The sequence below is a fragment of the Leptopilina boulardi genome, unplaced genomic scaffold, assembly GCF_019393585.1.
Source record: "Leptopilina boulardi isolate dan_hultmark-lab unplaced genomic scaffold, ZJU_Lbou_2.1 LbouV2_399, whole genome shotgun sequence".
NCBI lineage: Eukaryota > Metazoa > Arthropoda > Insecta > Hymenoptera > Figitidae > Leptopilina > Leptopilina boulardi.
In genome coordinates this window covers 1,460,502-1,476,850 of record NW_026137972.1, presented here as the reverse complement: position 1 = coordinate 1,476,850, position 16,349 = coordinate 1,460,502, and the positions used below count along the sequence as shown (strand labels likewise).

Genomic DNA, 16,349 nt, shown 5'->3' with positions numbered 1-16,349 from the left:
CTTTGAAATATTGGCAATTATATATATGTATATATTGGGGCATTTCGATATATAAAATGCTGAAATTGTCATTTATTAAATTAAATATAAATATGATACAACTGAATAAATAATGCATTAATTTGCTTAATGATTGAAAAGTTAAATAGTAAAATAAAAGATTATTGACCTAGAGGCAAACAATATTTCAGAATTTTATATCAAAATCCTTTTAAAAAAAATAATATAAATTAATTTTTAAATCATAAAAATTGTCATTGATTTAATTTTAAGCATATGTTAAATTAACAATTCCAAAATTTTATGTCCGCATTGTAGATCGGGGGATAATGATCCTATCAAAAAACATTGTTATATGATCTAAAAGATTTTTTTTTGATTTATAAATAATTTCTTTACTTTTTTTTGTTGACTCAAAGAAACATTTTTTTGATTTTACAAAATTTTTTATTTGATGAATCAAAGAAATAAATTTTTATTTTATTGCTCAAATTTCTTTAAATGAAAAATATATTTAGTTCATTTTGGGAATTTATATATGTTCGTATTTTGATTAAAATATATTAAAAATACATATATATTAAAATTTATTAAAATATATTAAAATTGAAAATATATTTGAAACACTTTAAAATTTATTTTAAAGACATTTAATTAATTTAATACGAACTTCGACAAGTGAGGTTACATATGTAATTCAAAACACTGGAAAATATTTTTTTCGAAAAAGCAAAGAAAACTTTTTTTAATTCAAACAAATTTCATCTTTGTTTCAAAAGGTGATTTTAAAAAAATGATTTCTTTATTTCAAAGAAATCTGAACTTAAAAAATACTATAAGAAATCCCTGTTTTGCGCCAGAGTATTAATAATTTATTAAAAAATATATTTTTAAAAAATTGCATATTTAAGGAAAATTCAATATGGCGATAATACGATTTTAGTCCTGGCGGATTGTATGATGCGAATGCTCCACAAAGTTCGCAGAGCATTCGTAGAACACGAGATTGAGATTGAAATTCTGTCTAAAATGTATAAAAAAAATGATGAAATTGATAGTATAATTATTAAAATCAATAAGTTTTATGCATTTTAAGATGATTATTGTTCAATAATTATAAAAATTTAATGTTTTTATTAATTTTAATCAATTACAGTTTATTATCAACATTTGTCGATAATCGCATACAGCCACGCTTTTTAGCAGGTAGGTGGCAGCACTTTTTTTTTCTTTCTTTAAATTTTTTCTGTATTTTTTTTAGTTAAAGCAAAACTCTTATTTGTTAAACGGAAATATTGGTAAAAAAATATATTATTTTATCAAAAAAATTAATATTTTAATAAAAAAAATGTTGGTGAAAAAAATTGAATTTAAACGGAAATATTGGTGACAAAAATTTATTATTTAATCAAAAATATTGATGAAAATTTTTTTTTTATGGAAAATTTGGTGACAAAAATTTATTTTTTTATCAAAAAAAAGTTGAAGAAAATTAATTTTAAACGGAAATAATTTGTGAAAAAATGTATTACCTATTTTATCAAAAAAAATTAATTTTTTTGATAAAGCATTTATTTTTTTCGTGAATATTTCCTTTAAAAATGCACTATTATATTAAATAAATAAATAAAAATTAATCTTTCTTTAGCCATATTTTTGAAAAAATAATTTGTTTTTTTAACGATATTTTTGATAAAAAAATTAATTTCTCACCAATATGTTTGTTTAAATATTGAATTTTTTTTACCAATATTTACGTTTAAAATAAATTTTTTTCAACAATATTGTTAATAAAAAAATTTTTTTTTTGCAACATTAACCTCTAAAGTTAAATTTTACTTAGATTTTACTTAGAGTGCTGCCACTAACCTGCTAAAAAGCGTGGCTGTATTGGGAACGGTGGTCTAGTAACAATCTAGTAACTTTGACCCATTCTCTCCCTCCATTTTGTTTTTTCTACTCTTTCTAACCTATTAATTGAAGAGAGACAAAGAAAGAAAATGGAGGGAGAGAATGGGTCCCCACCAGATGGCGTATTGTAGTTTAGCCGATCCCAATTGATTATCGACAAATGTTGATAATAAACTGTAATAGATTGATATTAATAAAAACATTAAATTGTAATAATTATTGAACAATAATTATCTTAAAATGCATAAAACTTATTGATTTTAATAATTATACTATCAATTTCATCATTTTTTTTTAATACATTTTAGACAGAATTTCAATCTCAATCTCGTGTTCCACGAATGCTCTGCGAACTTCGTGGAGCATTGGCATCATACAATCCGACAGGGAATTTTCACGAATAAGTCATTTTTTAAGAATAAATTTTTTTGATAAAATATATTAATTTAATTTTTGGCACATGACAACGAATTCTTATACTATTTTTGAATTCTTCAAAAAAAAATTTAGCTCAATTTATGATTTTGCGAAAAATAATTTGTGGAGAATATTTATAATATGTGAAAATAATCACATGACCTTAATTTTAAGTTGTCCTCCTGTATTCGGCCATATTGAATCCCCCACCCATCGAACTTAAACAGACTTGAAGTACTCTATTCTATTCTTATATTTCATGCTCTAAACTCCCCTTAAATTTTCATAACTTTGTCAAGGAAGAGTTCGAAAATTGCAAATGGTGGCGTTGTAAACACATGATTGCACGCGAATGCGGCTCATTGTATCACTTATCTGTCAAAAGTAGTGAGAGTTGGTTGCATTACCAAAGTAATGCTCTTTAAAATCTCTTGAAAATTTCAACAAAAAAAAAATTATTTTTTTTTCTAATTCCACGTGATAATTATTTTTCCAATAAACTTTTGAAAAATTGAAATGTGTTTTTTTTCTCTTTTGTTAAAAAAAGTTCTTTACCTAACCCTTATTATGTGAGAGTTATATATATATACATATACATATATGTGTGTTTTGTAAAATTGACTTGAGGGGAAAAAAAAATATGTGGCGTGATCGAGGATTTTTTTGTTACCTCATTGTTGTCTCTTTTCTACTTTCACCATGCACTTCAGGTATAAAATAAAACAACAAAAAATAATATATATGCATGATTCATTTTTTTTTAAATTTATTTTCTATTGTCTATTATAATTTTGCTTTATTCATTTGTCTGAGAGAGTTAAATTGATAAAAATTAAGTGCGTCAAGAGTGAAATTAACATGTAGAATAAAAATAGGGTCACAGTAACTGCTCACAATTGTTTACTTCCGTTTGAATATCATTGAATAATATATATATATGTAAAGCAGACATAATTCGTTATGAAAAAAAGACAACTTAAAAATTTTTTTTTAATTAAGTTTTTATAGAATTGTAATTGAATTGTTTTTTTTTAATTCGGTGCTGTGTCTATGAATATAACCTATTATTAAATGTTTGTTTTAAAGTTTCTTCAGACCACGTGGTATAATAAAAATTTTCAAATTTTCAACAAGGACATGATTTCGTATTTTTTAACGTTTAAAAGTTTTTTCATTTGTTTAAAAAAAAGAATGATAACTAAAAGTGAATTTTAAATATAATTTTTAAAAATGTATAGTATTTTTTTTTATACTTTTGAAGATGAATTATTTATGTGAATGTGAATTATATTAAGTATATTTTGGTAAGTATTTTTTTAAAATTACATTTATTTAAATTTTCAAAAGAAGAGTAATTTTATAGGTATATTTCCAAAAATTCGAAAAAAAAATTGCTAATTGAAAAGTAACTATTTTTTTAGGGTTAAAATTGCAAAAACATGTTGAAACGAAAAAATATGTAAAATACTTATGAATTATAGCAGAAGATAATCCAAATATTGTAAGAGCCCTAGAAACATAATAATTGTTAATTTCATAACAAAATGATAAATAAAATTTTTTTTTAAATACAAATTTTTATTTCTTTACTCTCTTCTTGCCAATTGAAAATTTGTTTTTTTTTAAACAAATGAATTTATTTATAAATTAAGAAATTCATTCTTTTAAGGAGGCATTGACAAGTTAATTTTACAATTTTTTTAAAAAATAAATTTATTCATAAATTAAGAAATTCATTCTTTTAAGGAGGCATTGAAGAATCAATTTTTTACAAATTTTTTTTTAATAAATAAATTTATTCATAAATTAAGAAATTCATTCGTTTAAGAAGGCATTGAGGAGTCAATTTTACAATTTTTTTTTTAATAAATAAATTTATTCATAAATTAAGAAATTCATTCGTTTAAGGAGGCAGTGAGGTTTAAATTTTACAAATTTTTTATTAATAAATAAATTTATTCATAAATTAAGAAATTCATTCTTTTAAGGAGGCATTGACAAGTCAATTTTACAAATTTTTCCTTAAAAATTAAAATTTAACAATTTTTTTTTCTCTCTTTTTGCCATTTAAAATTTAATTTTTTTGTAAACAAATTATTTATTAAATTTTTAAAAGAAATTCAAAAATACATTTTTTTTTTAAACAAATGATTTTATTTATAAATTAATAAAGAAAAAATATCTTTCTAGCTATATATATGGAAAATAAATTTTTATCGGTTAATTTAATTGTAAAATTATTGTGAAATGAAAAGGAGAGAAAGATAATATAAAGTTGAGGAAGTAGCAGTTTATTCAGATAATGAACTTTGATCGGTTTGAAAATAGATTATATTTAGTCATCGGTTTCAAGGTTTTAGAGAAATAAATTGAATGCATTATCAGTTAAATGACGTTACTTTAATTCATTTATTAACGTCAATGCACTGTTAATGCTGCTTTGTTAATAATAATAATACATTGTACTTTTGCAGTTTCGAAATATCGTGTTTTCGATTCAAAAGAATGAGTCGAGCGTAAAATTTTATCTTTTCGAACAAAATAATAATTTTTTTTTTGTGTTAAAAAAAGAAATTTATAGTGCGGATAACCTTTTTTTCAAAGACGTAGTAATATTTTAATTTGAATATTTTTTTTCAATCTTAATTTTGTAAAATTAATTTAGATTAATTAAATAAATTAATTAATAAATTAATTTTGCAAATTTGGATCGCCAATGAGATATTTAAAAAAAAAAATTTGTGGCACAAGGCATCAATAAAATAAAGTATTTTTTGTTTATTATAAATTCTTGATAAAACGATTAGCAATGAAAAAGTATTTTTTTAAAAAATAAATTGTGAAATAAGAAAAAAAAATATATATATAGTTAGCCTTGACAATGAAATTGATAAGATTTGATGTTCCTTTGATGTGCTTATGTATATAATCTCTTGTGTATCTTTGTCTGGACGGAAGTACAAACTGGAGAATTTAATTGAGATAAAATTGCCACACGTTCTCGTCAAACAAGCTTTCTCATATTACCCACATGCAGTCAAAACTGCATCTTGTTTTGCTAATAATGAAAAAAAAACTATCATTTACTATTTAATTACAGGAAATAAGAAACTTACCTGGAAGAAAAACATTTAAAAAAAAAAACATAATCACATTGCAATATTAAGGAATTAAATTTTTTTCCATCCATCAATTACATCTAAAAAAAAATCATTTTTCTTTTTTATTTTAAATAATGGTATGAAAAAATTGTTTATCAGTTTAGTAATAAAGTTCTTGTAATTGAAAAATTGATTTGAATTTGAAAAAATGTTTGAAAAAAATTTTTAATTTAAAAAAAAATGTAATTACCATTTTAATCTACCGACATTGCTCAGCGTTGAGATAAAACAAAATATTCTTCATTGAATTTTATGAAAATTCAATTTTTTTTTTCTTATCTGATTTTAGTGTCGCTTCAAAAGACATTTTCTAAAGATTAACTGTTCTGAAATCAAATCAGATTTCTTAGAAAATTTATATATATATATGAAGGACTGTTTTGTGAAGTTAATCGCCAAACAACAACAGCTGCGAGAGTACGAAGGTTCTTTCTATAACTTTATTCAATACAGCGAGCTATACAGTGATGCATATTTAAAAGTAGAGAGGAAACTGTAAATGCGAAACATGTGATAATAAAGATAAAAATAAAATCAAAGCAATAAAAATTCATTTAAAAATTAAAAACAAGTAATTGTTTCTGATATCTCGGAAAATAAAAATTTTTATAATTTTTTCGGTTTAAATTACAATTATTCCATGAGTTAAAAAATATATTTTTTTCTATTCTATAATTAATTTTTAAAAAAAATTTTTAAATATGAATTATTTTGCTAAATTAATACGAACGCTCCGAAGGGTTAAAAAATGGTCATTAAATGTAAAATAATTCTCAAAAATATTAAAAATTTTATAATAAATATTCAATATACATAAAAAAAAAACTTTCACTCAACTTTTTTGAGCTTTTTATGTACACTCTCTTTTTATTTGCCTCAACCTCTTGCTCCGTTTTGATAAGAGATGTACTCGTCTCAATTTAAACGATTCATTCAATTGTAACTTGTATCACTGGAGCTCATTGAAGAAATAATAATTATAAAAAATTGTTCATATATTGAGATGTAATATTTAAATTAAAGAAAATTAATTTTTTTCTTTTTAATAAATATAAAATATTTAATAAATAATTAAATTATTTGTTATGAATATATATATATATTTTTTTTATTGGAAAATCGAGTAGTTACGCGATTTTTCACGAAAAAATCAATAGTAAAAAATTTTTAAATTTCAATAATCAATATTTAATTTCTAAGCATAAACAATTGTTGATTTTATAACATAATGATAAATAAATTTTTTTTTAAGCAAATAAATTTATTTATAAATTAAGAAATTCATTCTTTTAAGGAGGCATTGAGGAGTTAATTTTACAAATTTTTCCTTAAAAATTAAAATTCAACAATTTTTTTATCTTTTCTCTCTTTTTGCGAATTGAAAATTTATTTTTTTTTAAACAAATTATTTTTTTTTAAATTCTAAAAAAAAATTATTTGTTTAAGAGAGAATTGATAAAGAAAGACAGACACTTTTTACAAAAGCAGCTAGAGATCGTTATCTTATATAAATTTCCTAAATCCGAAAGATTATGCGAATCCATACAAAAACACGATTGCAAAACGAAAAGTAATATAATGACAGGTACATTACCTCCTGCCGCCGTCAGATGGCAGCAGCATGCAGGGCGCACAAAGTCGCAGCTGTTATTAGATTACTTTTCTACTTTTTGTTTTGCAACCATGTTTTTCTATGGATTCATACAGTCTTTTGGATATAGGAAATTTATAAGATGAGCATTTTGGCTGATTTTGTTAAAAGTGTTCGTGTTTCGAAAAAAAAGTATTTTAAAATCAATACTATTTCACGTTCAGAGCGATAATTAAAGCTCTCTTCTTGCCAAAGAATTTCAGATACCGTTCGACACTCTTAATGCATAAATATAAAAACGAAACAAGAAAATAACTTCATTGTTAATAAATTTATATGAACCCAAATCTAAAATATCTATTATCTATACGCATATAAGTATACATTAAATAAATTCTGGTTCCTCATAATATACTATTTTTAAATATTTAAAACTCAATTCGTTTTAAATTGGGCACGTAAGCTGATTTTAAAACCTATTGAGAAAAGTTTTTTATTCATCTTAGAACCATATAATCAATAAGGTCCCTTTTCACAGATGGTGATTTTTTTTACCATCTGTTATCCATTTTTTTTGGAAAAAATTGTACCCTTTTATTTTAAAGATATAAAAAAAATTTCGACCCTTTTTATCCATTATAGTTATAAAACAATAAATTGCGATTGACTCTTTTTCTTTCGCCATTTTCCAGAATGGAAGCCAAAGGAATGCAACGCACAAGAAATAATAACATCATGTGGAGAATTAGAGCGATGTGTAATGAGTTCAAATCCAAACGGCACATCTTGGTGTCAATGTTTACGAGGTTATGAATTACGAGATGGAAAGTGTGTTCAAGCGCCAACCACAGAGAAGGCCCCAACGACGACAGCGAGGCCTGAGAACAAATCGAGCTCTGGAGGTTCTTATTCAAAAAATTTTTTTCTTTATTTTTGAATGAAAATAGTCGAGATTTTTTTCAATTCACCTGATTGGCCAAAAATTTAAACAATTAAGTTTTAAAATTTTTTTTTATTTTTTCATCATAAAAGAATTAGGTCTCGGATTATACGACTTTTTCGACTATTTCCGACTTTTTTTCAAAAATACGACTTTTTTCGACTTATTTTAATAAAATGCGACTATTTCGACTTTTTTTTACGTTTAAAAAAAAATTTTTAAATTAATTATTTTTTTTAGTATAGAATTCAAATCTTCTTCATATCTTCATTATTTCAATTATTTAACAAATTTTTAACTAAAATTCTTCACTAAATTAATTATTTTTAATAATTTTAAATGAAATTCATCACAAATTCAATTATTTCAAAATTATTTTTCAATTAAAATTTTTATGAAATTTAAAAATTGTTTATAATTTTAAAAAAATATCAAATAAAATTACCAAAAATTTTAATCTCAAATTCATAAATCAATTCAAAATCAAATAAAATTCAATTATCAAAAATTTCAATTTAAAATCAACTAAAATTAAATTATTACCCAAAATTTCAATTCAAAATCAATTAAAATTAAATTATTACCCAAAATTTCAATTCAAAATCAAAGAAAATTCAATTATTTTCAAAATGTTCAATTTAAAATCTTTTAAAATTCAATAATTATCCAAAATTTCAATCCAAAATTTTCAATCAAAAATAAACTAAAATTGAATTATTATCCAAAATTTAAATTATAATTCAATTATTTTCAAAAATTTGAATTCAAATTCAATTAAAATTAAATTATTACCCAAAATTTCAATTCAAAATCAAAGAAAATTTAATTATTTTCAAAATTTTCAATTTAAAATCTTTTAAAATTCAATAATTATCCAAAATTTTTCGAAATTTAACAATTTCAATTATAACTCTAAGGAAATTAAATTATTTTTAACTATTTTTATAATATTCTTTGAAAATTCAACTATCTGAAACCATTTTTCAATGAAAAATGGTTTTCAAATTATTGTATTTTTGTCCGCAATTTCTAATAAATTTGTTAGTGAAATCATCAAAAAAAATTTAATTAAAAATCACTTGAAGTTCAATTAATTTTAAAAATCTCAATTGTAAATCTTTGAAAATTCAATTACCTTTAAAAAATGTTATCTCAAATTATTTTGATAAAATTGTAAAATTAATTTATTTACACGGGCAATACCGGAATAAAGCCCCGTCGTACAAAGTATGAATTATTTTTAGTTCTGTAAAATTTAATTATTGTCTGAAAATTAACAAAATCTTTTGAAATTCAATTATTTCTAAAAATTTCAACTTCAACCCTTCCAACAGTATTATTATTTTTAAAAAAAATTTTATTTAAAAATCTATAAAATATTTTTGTTAAAATAAAAAAATTCAACTTTTTCGACTTTTTTTGGAATATAAATCGACTAAAACGTCCAAGTGAGGCAGCGCCATCTACATTGAAATTAAAATTTTGAAAAATTTTAACAGCCTTTTCTTGAAAACAAGAAGGTAAAATGCTTTTTCCTTTATGGATAATTGATTATTGGCAAGATATACACCAGCTAAAACTTTTTTTGAGTTAAAATAATAAAAAAAATTTCATGTCAATAAATTAAATATGAGCAGTTTTTTCACAAAAACTGTAACAATACTTTCTCAGAAATTACAATGAAAAATGCAATTTCGATTTGGAAAATTAATAAACGCTAAAAAATACACGACCTAAGATTTACCAATCACGAAAATAACAAAAAAAAAGTATTTTAACATAACATATTTTACTCATTATGACAGCCGTTTGGCAGGTTATATATGTCACCAGAAGTTTCGCAGTTTTGCCGAAAGGAAGAGATTGGCGCTGTTGCTAACCACCTGAAATACATAATCTACCAAAGGGCTGTCACAATCAGTAAAGCAGTATCAATATGTTAAATATTTAATAAAATTTTTTTTTCTTATTTTCGTGATTGGTAAATCTTAGGTCGTGTATTTTTTAGCGTTTATTAATTTTCCAAATGGAAATTGCATTTTTGATTGTAATTTCTGAGAAAGTACTGTTACAGTTTTTGTGAAAAAAGTGCTCATATTTAATTTATTGACATGAAATTTTTTTTATTATTTTAACTCAATAAAAGTTTTAGTTGGTGTATAACTTGCCAATAATCAATTATCCATAAAGGAAAAAGCACTTTACCTTCTTGTTTTCAAGAAAAGGCTGTTGAAAATTTTCCAAAATTTTAGTTTCAATGTAGATGGCGCTGCCTCACTTGGACCTGGCCTTGGCCTGAAGAATTATTTAATAAAATAATTTAAATAATTATAAAAAAAGAAAATTTTTTAAATACGGTTATTTGAAAATTTAAATAAAAAATAATTCAAAAAAATTGCCATATGGATAGAAATTTTTGTCAGTTATTAAAAAAAGAATAAAAAAAAATTTTTGAAAAATTTGATCAAATTCATATTTTTTGAGAAATGAATTATTGAATGAATTATTAATAAAAATGAATTATTAATTATTATTTATTCATTTTTCCTTGTCACAGGAAGTTCAGTGGCCGCTGGCCTTTTAATTCTAACGTTCCTCGTGATCCTCGGAGCGTTCATTTACATGGGCGCAAGACGATACAAATGGCTTCAGCGATTTAGACAATATCGTCAAAATCGCTACGGCAATGTCCTAGTCACAAGAGATGACACCGACGACGATGATCCTCCTATTTCGTAAAGAGTAAAAAAAATAAAACAGAAAAAAAAATTCACATTTAGAAATGAATTACCTCGCAGATTCGGCTGCGATTATATCGAATAATATACAATATATTTATGCACGCCTGCCATCTGTGCCGACCAAAAAAAAATAATAATAATAGACGCGAAAACTAACGAGTTGTTAAGTTTTCAAAAACGTCTCCTTAGTTTTCGCTATCTTCGCTATCTATTTACAGAAAAAAAAATAAATCCTGAAAAAAATTTTCTATATATATAATGTTCTTACTAATTTCCATAAGACAATACTAGCAAAAAATTTTATTTCAATTGTACGCCGATTTAAGAAAAAAAAAACTGTTTTTCTTTTTAAATCAAGAAAAATTGACGCCGAGGGTGATGAGGCCAAAATAGAGCTTTATGTGAGTGACAATCTTTGAAAATTACTCACCTAAGTTCACGATATGTATATGTAGCGTGCGATAATTTTTTGTGCTATTGAGTGCAAATGACTGACTGAGTTGTGTGAAATATTTTTTTTTTTTTTTTGAACTCTTCACGGGTCAGTAATTTTTTTTTTTGCAAATATATAATATAATGATTTTAGGAAAGAATAAGACAAACAATTGGAACAAAAAGTTAATTCAATTTTTGTATTTCCAAAAAAAAATTTAAATTTTTGATGCATTTTTAGGGGAAAAGAAATTTTTTAAATATTTCAATTAAAAATTTCTATTTGAGAAAAAAAATTACAATTTTCTGTCCTGTAAGAAACGGTTTAACATAATCTAAAATTTGAACCTTTCCCGCCAAAAATGTATTTAAAATTTTTGTTTTTTTTTTATTTAAAAAATACAATTGAATTAATTTATGTTTTGATTGTACCTCAGATTTATTCTTAATGGCGCTTTCGTCAATTGTGATCACAACAACACTTGTTTCTCAATGGTGCCCGAATTTCGAGAGATTTTTGTTTTTAATTATTTTTAGATATAATAAGTGACAATCGATAATTTTGCAAAAAAAGGGAAAATTAATTAATTATTTATAATTGAGTTTTTAAGCACTTTTATTTTTGAATTGACTATGGGGCGCATTAACACATAAATATATTATTAATTAGACTTTTTATTTTAAACTATTTTATTAGAAATAATTATTTTTTAGACGAATTTTCTAATTCGCATTTAATAGTTCTTTTTATACCAATTTTTAACAGAATTTTTATTTTACAGTTATTTTATTTACACAATTTTTTATTTAAGAGAATTTTCATTCAATCGAATTTTATGTGATTCGAATTTTTAAATGACAAAAATTCCAATTTATCGACTTTTAATTTGTTCGAATTTTTTTTTTTACAAATTTTTAATTGTACAAATTTTTAATTAATCGAATTTTTAAGACGCTGAATTTTTATTTGTCTGAAATTACAAATGACCGAATAAACAATCGAAAAAAAGATTTCGGTGCAAGTTTTAAAATTGACCGAAACTATCAAGAAAATCGTGATTGGTCAATTTCAAAAAATTGCGCCGAAATCGATTGTTTATTCGGTCATTTGTAATTTCGGACAAATGAAAATTCGGCGTCTTAATAATTTGTACAATTAAAAATTTGTACAAATGAAAATTCAGACAAATTAAAATTCGGTGAATTAAAAATTCGATAGCTAAAAAATTTTCGTATGTAAAAATTCGTGTAAAAAGAAAATCTGTCAAATTTTAATTCGAAAATTGAAAATTCCGTCTAAAATATAATTATTTCTAAGAAAATTACTTTAAAATACAAATTCTAGTTAATGATTTTTATGGGAAAATCATTCGCCTCGATTTTATACATTCCTAAAATATATTAAAAGAAGGTTAAATTTTTTTTTCAACAAGAAATCGGACATAATTTAAAAATAAAAAAAGAATTACAACTGACATAAATATTGAAGGCAATATAGAAAAAAATGAGTTTTATTTAAAAAAAAAAAATCGTCCGCCATATTGGATCCGCCATTTTGAAGTTTTGAAAACATAAGAAAATAATCCTAAAAACATTTTTTTCTATATTTTCTATATTTAAATTCTAAAATTGACTTACAAAAAAAGTGTTTAAAACCGAAACAAAATTTATAGTAAATTTTCTTTTTTTTTTATTATAATTATTATTTTTTTATTTTAAGCATAATTGAAAATTGAAGCACTTAAAATTAGCAAAAATTATCGATCGTAAATTTTGTAAATTGAGTAATATTATCGGCAATGTTGCGAGAAAAATTATCGCCTATAAAAAAAATAATAAATCCAAGAAACGTGACTTATTAAAAAAGATTTTTTTTTTCCTTTTTTTTTTTTTTAGTTAATTGTCGATAATTTATTGTGAAACATTCGATAATGTTTCTCTATTTTTTCAACTCTCAACTATAGTGTTTGTTCATCTGTTAACTTAGAGTTTATTTTTACAAAAAAAAAAAAGTCGAATTATATTTTTCTTGAAATTTTTTTTTATTGAAGATTATTAAACGCGGGATTTTATTTTCCAAGTTATAATTACGTAAAAATTTTTAACGATTTTTAAACAAGATTTTTTTTTCTTTTAATCTGAAAACTTGGAAATTATTAAATTGTTAATTTTTGTTTAAAAAAAAGCTACTTTTATTGAAATTTCGATTGAAAAGTGATGAACAATCATAATTTGTTTCTCTAATTTGTGCTTCCAACAAGTGTAATGATATACATATTATAAATATTATATAGAAAAATATGTAATAATTTAATCTTGTACCAAATTAGTGATAAGTTTTTTCTACTATAGTTATATATATATTTGTGTCATTTTGTAACATAACGAAAAAATTGTAAATAATTCGATTAAGTCCGTCAAATATCGAATATATATATATTCTTGCCAGTTATATATTATTGTATTTTAACTTTGAAATATTTTGTACATTGAAGAAACTTTGTAGAGCGGAAGTGAGTCATTTTTTTTTATTATTATTACTTGTAATATGTGTAAATTCAGGAAGAAGTGACTTATTTTTCGGTCGACGAGAGCCATTTAGTAGTGATAGGATATCAAAAAATTGGGCGCATTATTATCCCATAAAAATTAGTTCGAATTTTTATTTGAAACAATTTTATGACATATAATTATTTTTTAGACGAATAGAATTTTAGAATTTCACACAATTTTCTCTTTAAACAAATTTTTATTTGTACAAATTTTTAAGACGCTGAATTTTCATTTGTCCGAAATTACAAATGACCGAATAAACAATGCGCAATTTTTAAAATTGACCAATCACGATTTTCTTGACAATTTTTGATTAGTCAATTTTAAAAAACGCGCCGAAATCGATTGTTTGTTCGGCCCTTTGCAATTTCGGACAAATAGAAATTCGGCGTTTTAAGAATTCTTAATAATAAAAATTTGTTTAAAGAGAAAATTATGTCAAATTCTAATTCGAAAAATGAAAATTCGTATAAAAAATAATTATATCTCATTAAATTCTTTCAAATCAAAATTCTAACTAATTTTTTATTGGATGCGCCCCAAAAAAATTATTTTGTTTTTTTCTAATATTTCAATAAATCAATTACAAATATTGAATTTTTATATTAAATGTATAGAGTACATATTAAATCCTATACATTTTTCATTGATATTTCGCATTTTCTAGGGACGCATGAATATTTCTAAAAAAAAAAATTTATTAGCTAGAATTTTACATTTACTGGAATTTTTAGTACAATGCATTTTTCTTTTTGTCGAATTTTCATTTCTTCGAATTTGAATTTAAATTAACACTAATTTCTTTATTTAAGACGGCTTAAACACTTGACATAACCTCAAAACTTGACTAAAAAATTGTTTATCAATAAATAAAAAAAATCGACCGAAATTGTAAATTGACGATAAAAAAAAAACTAATAACAAAAATATTTTGTAGTGAATTTTTTGAAATTAACCAATCACAAATTGATAAATTTTGATTCGTCAATTTTAAAAATCGCGCCAAAATCTTTTTTGTCAATTATTTATTCGGTCAAATAAAAATTCGGAGAAATAAAGATTGACAATAAATTGGAAATATATTGTGGCGTTTAAAAATTATTTGATTCAATTAAAATTCTGTCAAAAATTCAATGATTTAAAAATTATATTAACTGATAATTTTGTTTAAAAAAAAAAAAAATTCTATGAAATTGGATCATTCGAAAAAATGAAAATTCGAATAATAAAAAATTTTATTTAATTAAATTCTTAAATTTTAAATTCATTCAAAATAAAATTTGAAAAAATTTTCATGAAATATTTATGCGCTCCAAATCAAACATATCGATAATCGATATATCAAAATATTTATAAAAATTTTTTTATTTTTAAAATTTTATATTTCGATCTATATTAATTAATATTTTGCTATATTTTAATATACATATATATCCATTGATATTTTGATATTCTAGTAAATTTCTCTACGTATATATTTAGTAAAACTTGATTATTGATTATTATTATCGATCTTCGATAAATGCTCTGTAAAAAAAATAAAGCGATATCCATTATTAAAAGTCGTTATAACGAAATTTTTAAAAAAAAATTTTCTGTTTAAACAACATTTCTTACTTTTTGTACGAAATATTTGATAATATTAATTATCAAATAATAATTTTTTGAATTTTAATAATTTTGAATACTATAAAAAAAAGTTTGAAGTAATGTTTCAAGAAAAAGGAATTTTCGCTGCTTCGGTTCAAAAACGACTGGGAAAATATTGACTGGTCACTTCTGAAATTTTTGTTTGTTGAAACAAGTTCTTCGAAACAGCCAAAGAAAATAAAAAAAAAAAAAAAGTTAACGAGTCTTTTGTAAATCCAACGACGAAACCTTTGGGAACTGAAAACCGTTAAAAATAGATGTTTTTTTTTTTTGCTAAGCATAATTTAGTTTTTAGCTAATGATAATTAAATATGTATAAGAACGAAGAATGAAAAAAAATCCTCTGAATAATCGTCATTTTAAGAATGAATTCACAATTGGGAAAAAGAATAAGAAATTTTTTTTTCAGTTTATGATTTAAATTTTTGTATTTTTTATCGTTTAGTAATAATTTGAGAAAATTTACTTTTGAAAATATTTTTTTTTTTGCCTTTTAATTGTGGAAAACTCTTATTCTTTTTAAACATAAAGATAATAACATATAAAATAATTGAAAGTGATTATATTGTGGTTCGCTTTCATTAATTTTTACTCTTGGTGCTTTATATGCAAAAATGTGGTTTTTAATTATAAATGCGCGTGTTTTTGCAAAAATAAATTTTTAATAAAATTTTGCGAAAAAAATGCTACTACAACTATAATATATAGACATAATTCGAAACCCTGAAAGGCTGTTTTTGTTAAATTTTAACGGGGATCGAATAAAGTTGGATGTTCTGTAATTTATTTTATTTTTATGTCTATACAATAAAAATAAACGAATTTAAATTTGTGTTGAGTTTATTTTTTTGAATACCATTCGATAAATTAAACTAAACAATAATTACACTTAAAATATGTATAACATAATCTCAAACTAAAAAATTATTCTTTCACAGAAAAATATATTTAAG

At 22.6% G+C, this 16,349-nt stretch overlaps 1 protein-coding gene across 1 annotated transcript; it reads left to right on the top strand.

Moving 5' to 3' along the window:
• Nucleotides 1-2,636: 2,636 nt before the first annotated feature.
• LOC127289036 (uncharacterized) lies at nt 2,637-16,228 on the top strand. The gene is made up of 3 exons (XM_051316788.1): nt 2,637-3,038; nt 7,773-7,982; nt 10,578-16,228. The coding sequence occupies exons 1-3, from the start codon at nt 2,969-2,971 to the stop codon at nt 10,757-10,759; spliced, it is 462 nt and encodes a 153-aa protein (XP_051172745.1). The 5' UTR covers nt 2,637-2,968; the 3' UTR covers nt 10,760-16,228.
• The last annotated feature ends 121 nt before the right edge of the window (nt 16,229-16,349 follow it).

What these genes read in the sequence shown, in the direction of transcription:
- LOC127289036 (XM_051316788.1), top strand. Translation starts at nt 2,969, where the DNA reads ATGTGGCGTGATCGAGGATTTTTTTGTTACCTCATTGTTGTCTCTTTT. An exon ending in ACTTTCACCATGCACTTCAG is followed by an intron (nt 3,039 to 7,772) that starts GTATAAAATAAA and finishes GCCATTTTCCAG; the next exon opens with AATGGAAGCCAAAGGAATGC. An exon ending in GAACAAATCGAGCTCTGGAG is followed by an intron (nt 7,983 to 10,577) that starts GTTCTTATTCAA and finishes TCCTTGTCACAG; the next exon opens with GAAGTTCAGTGGCCGCTGGC.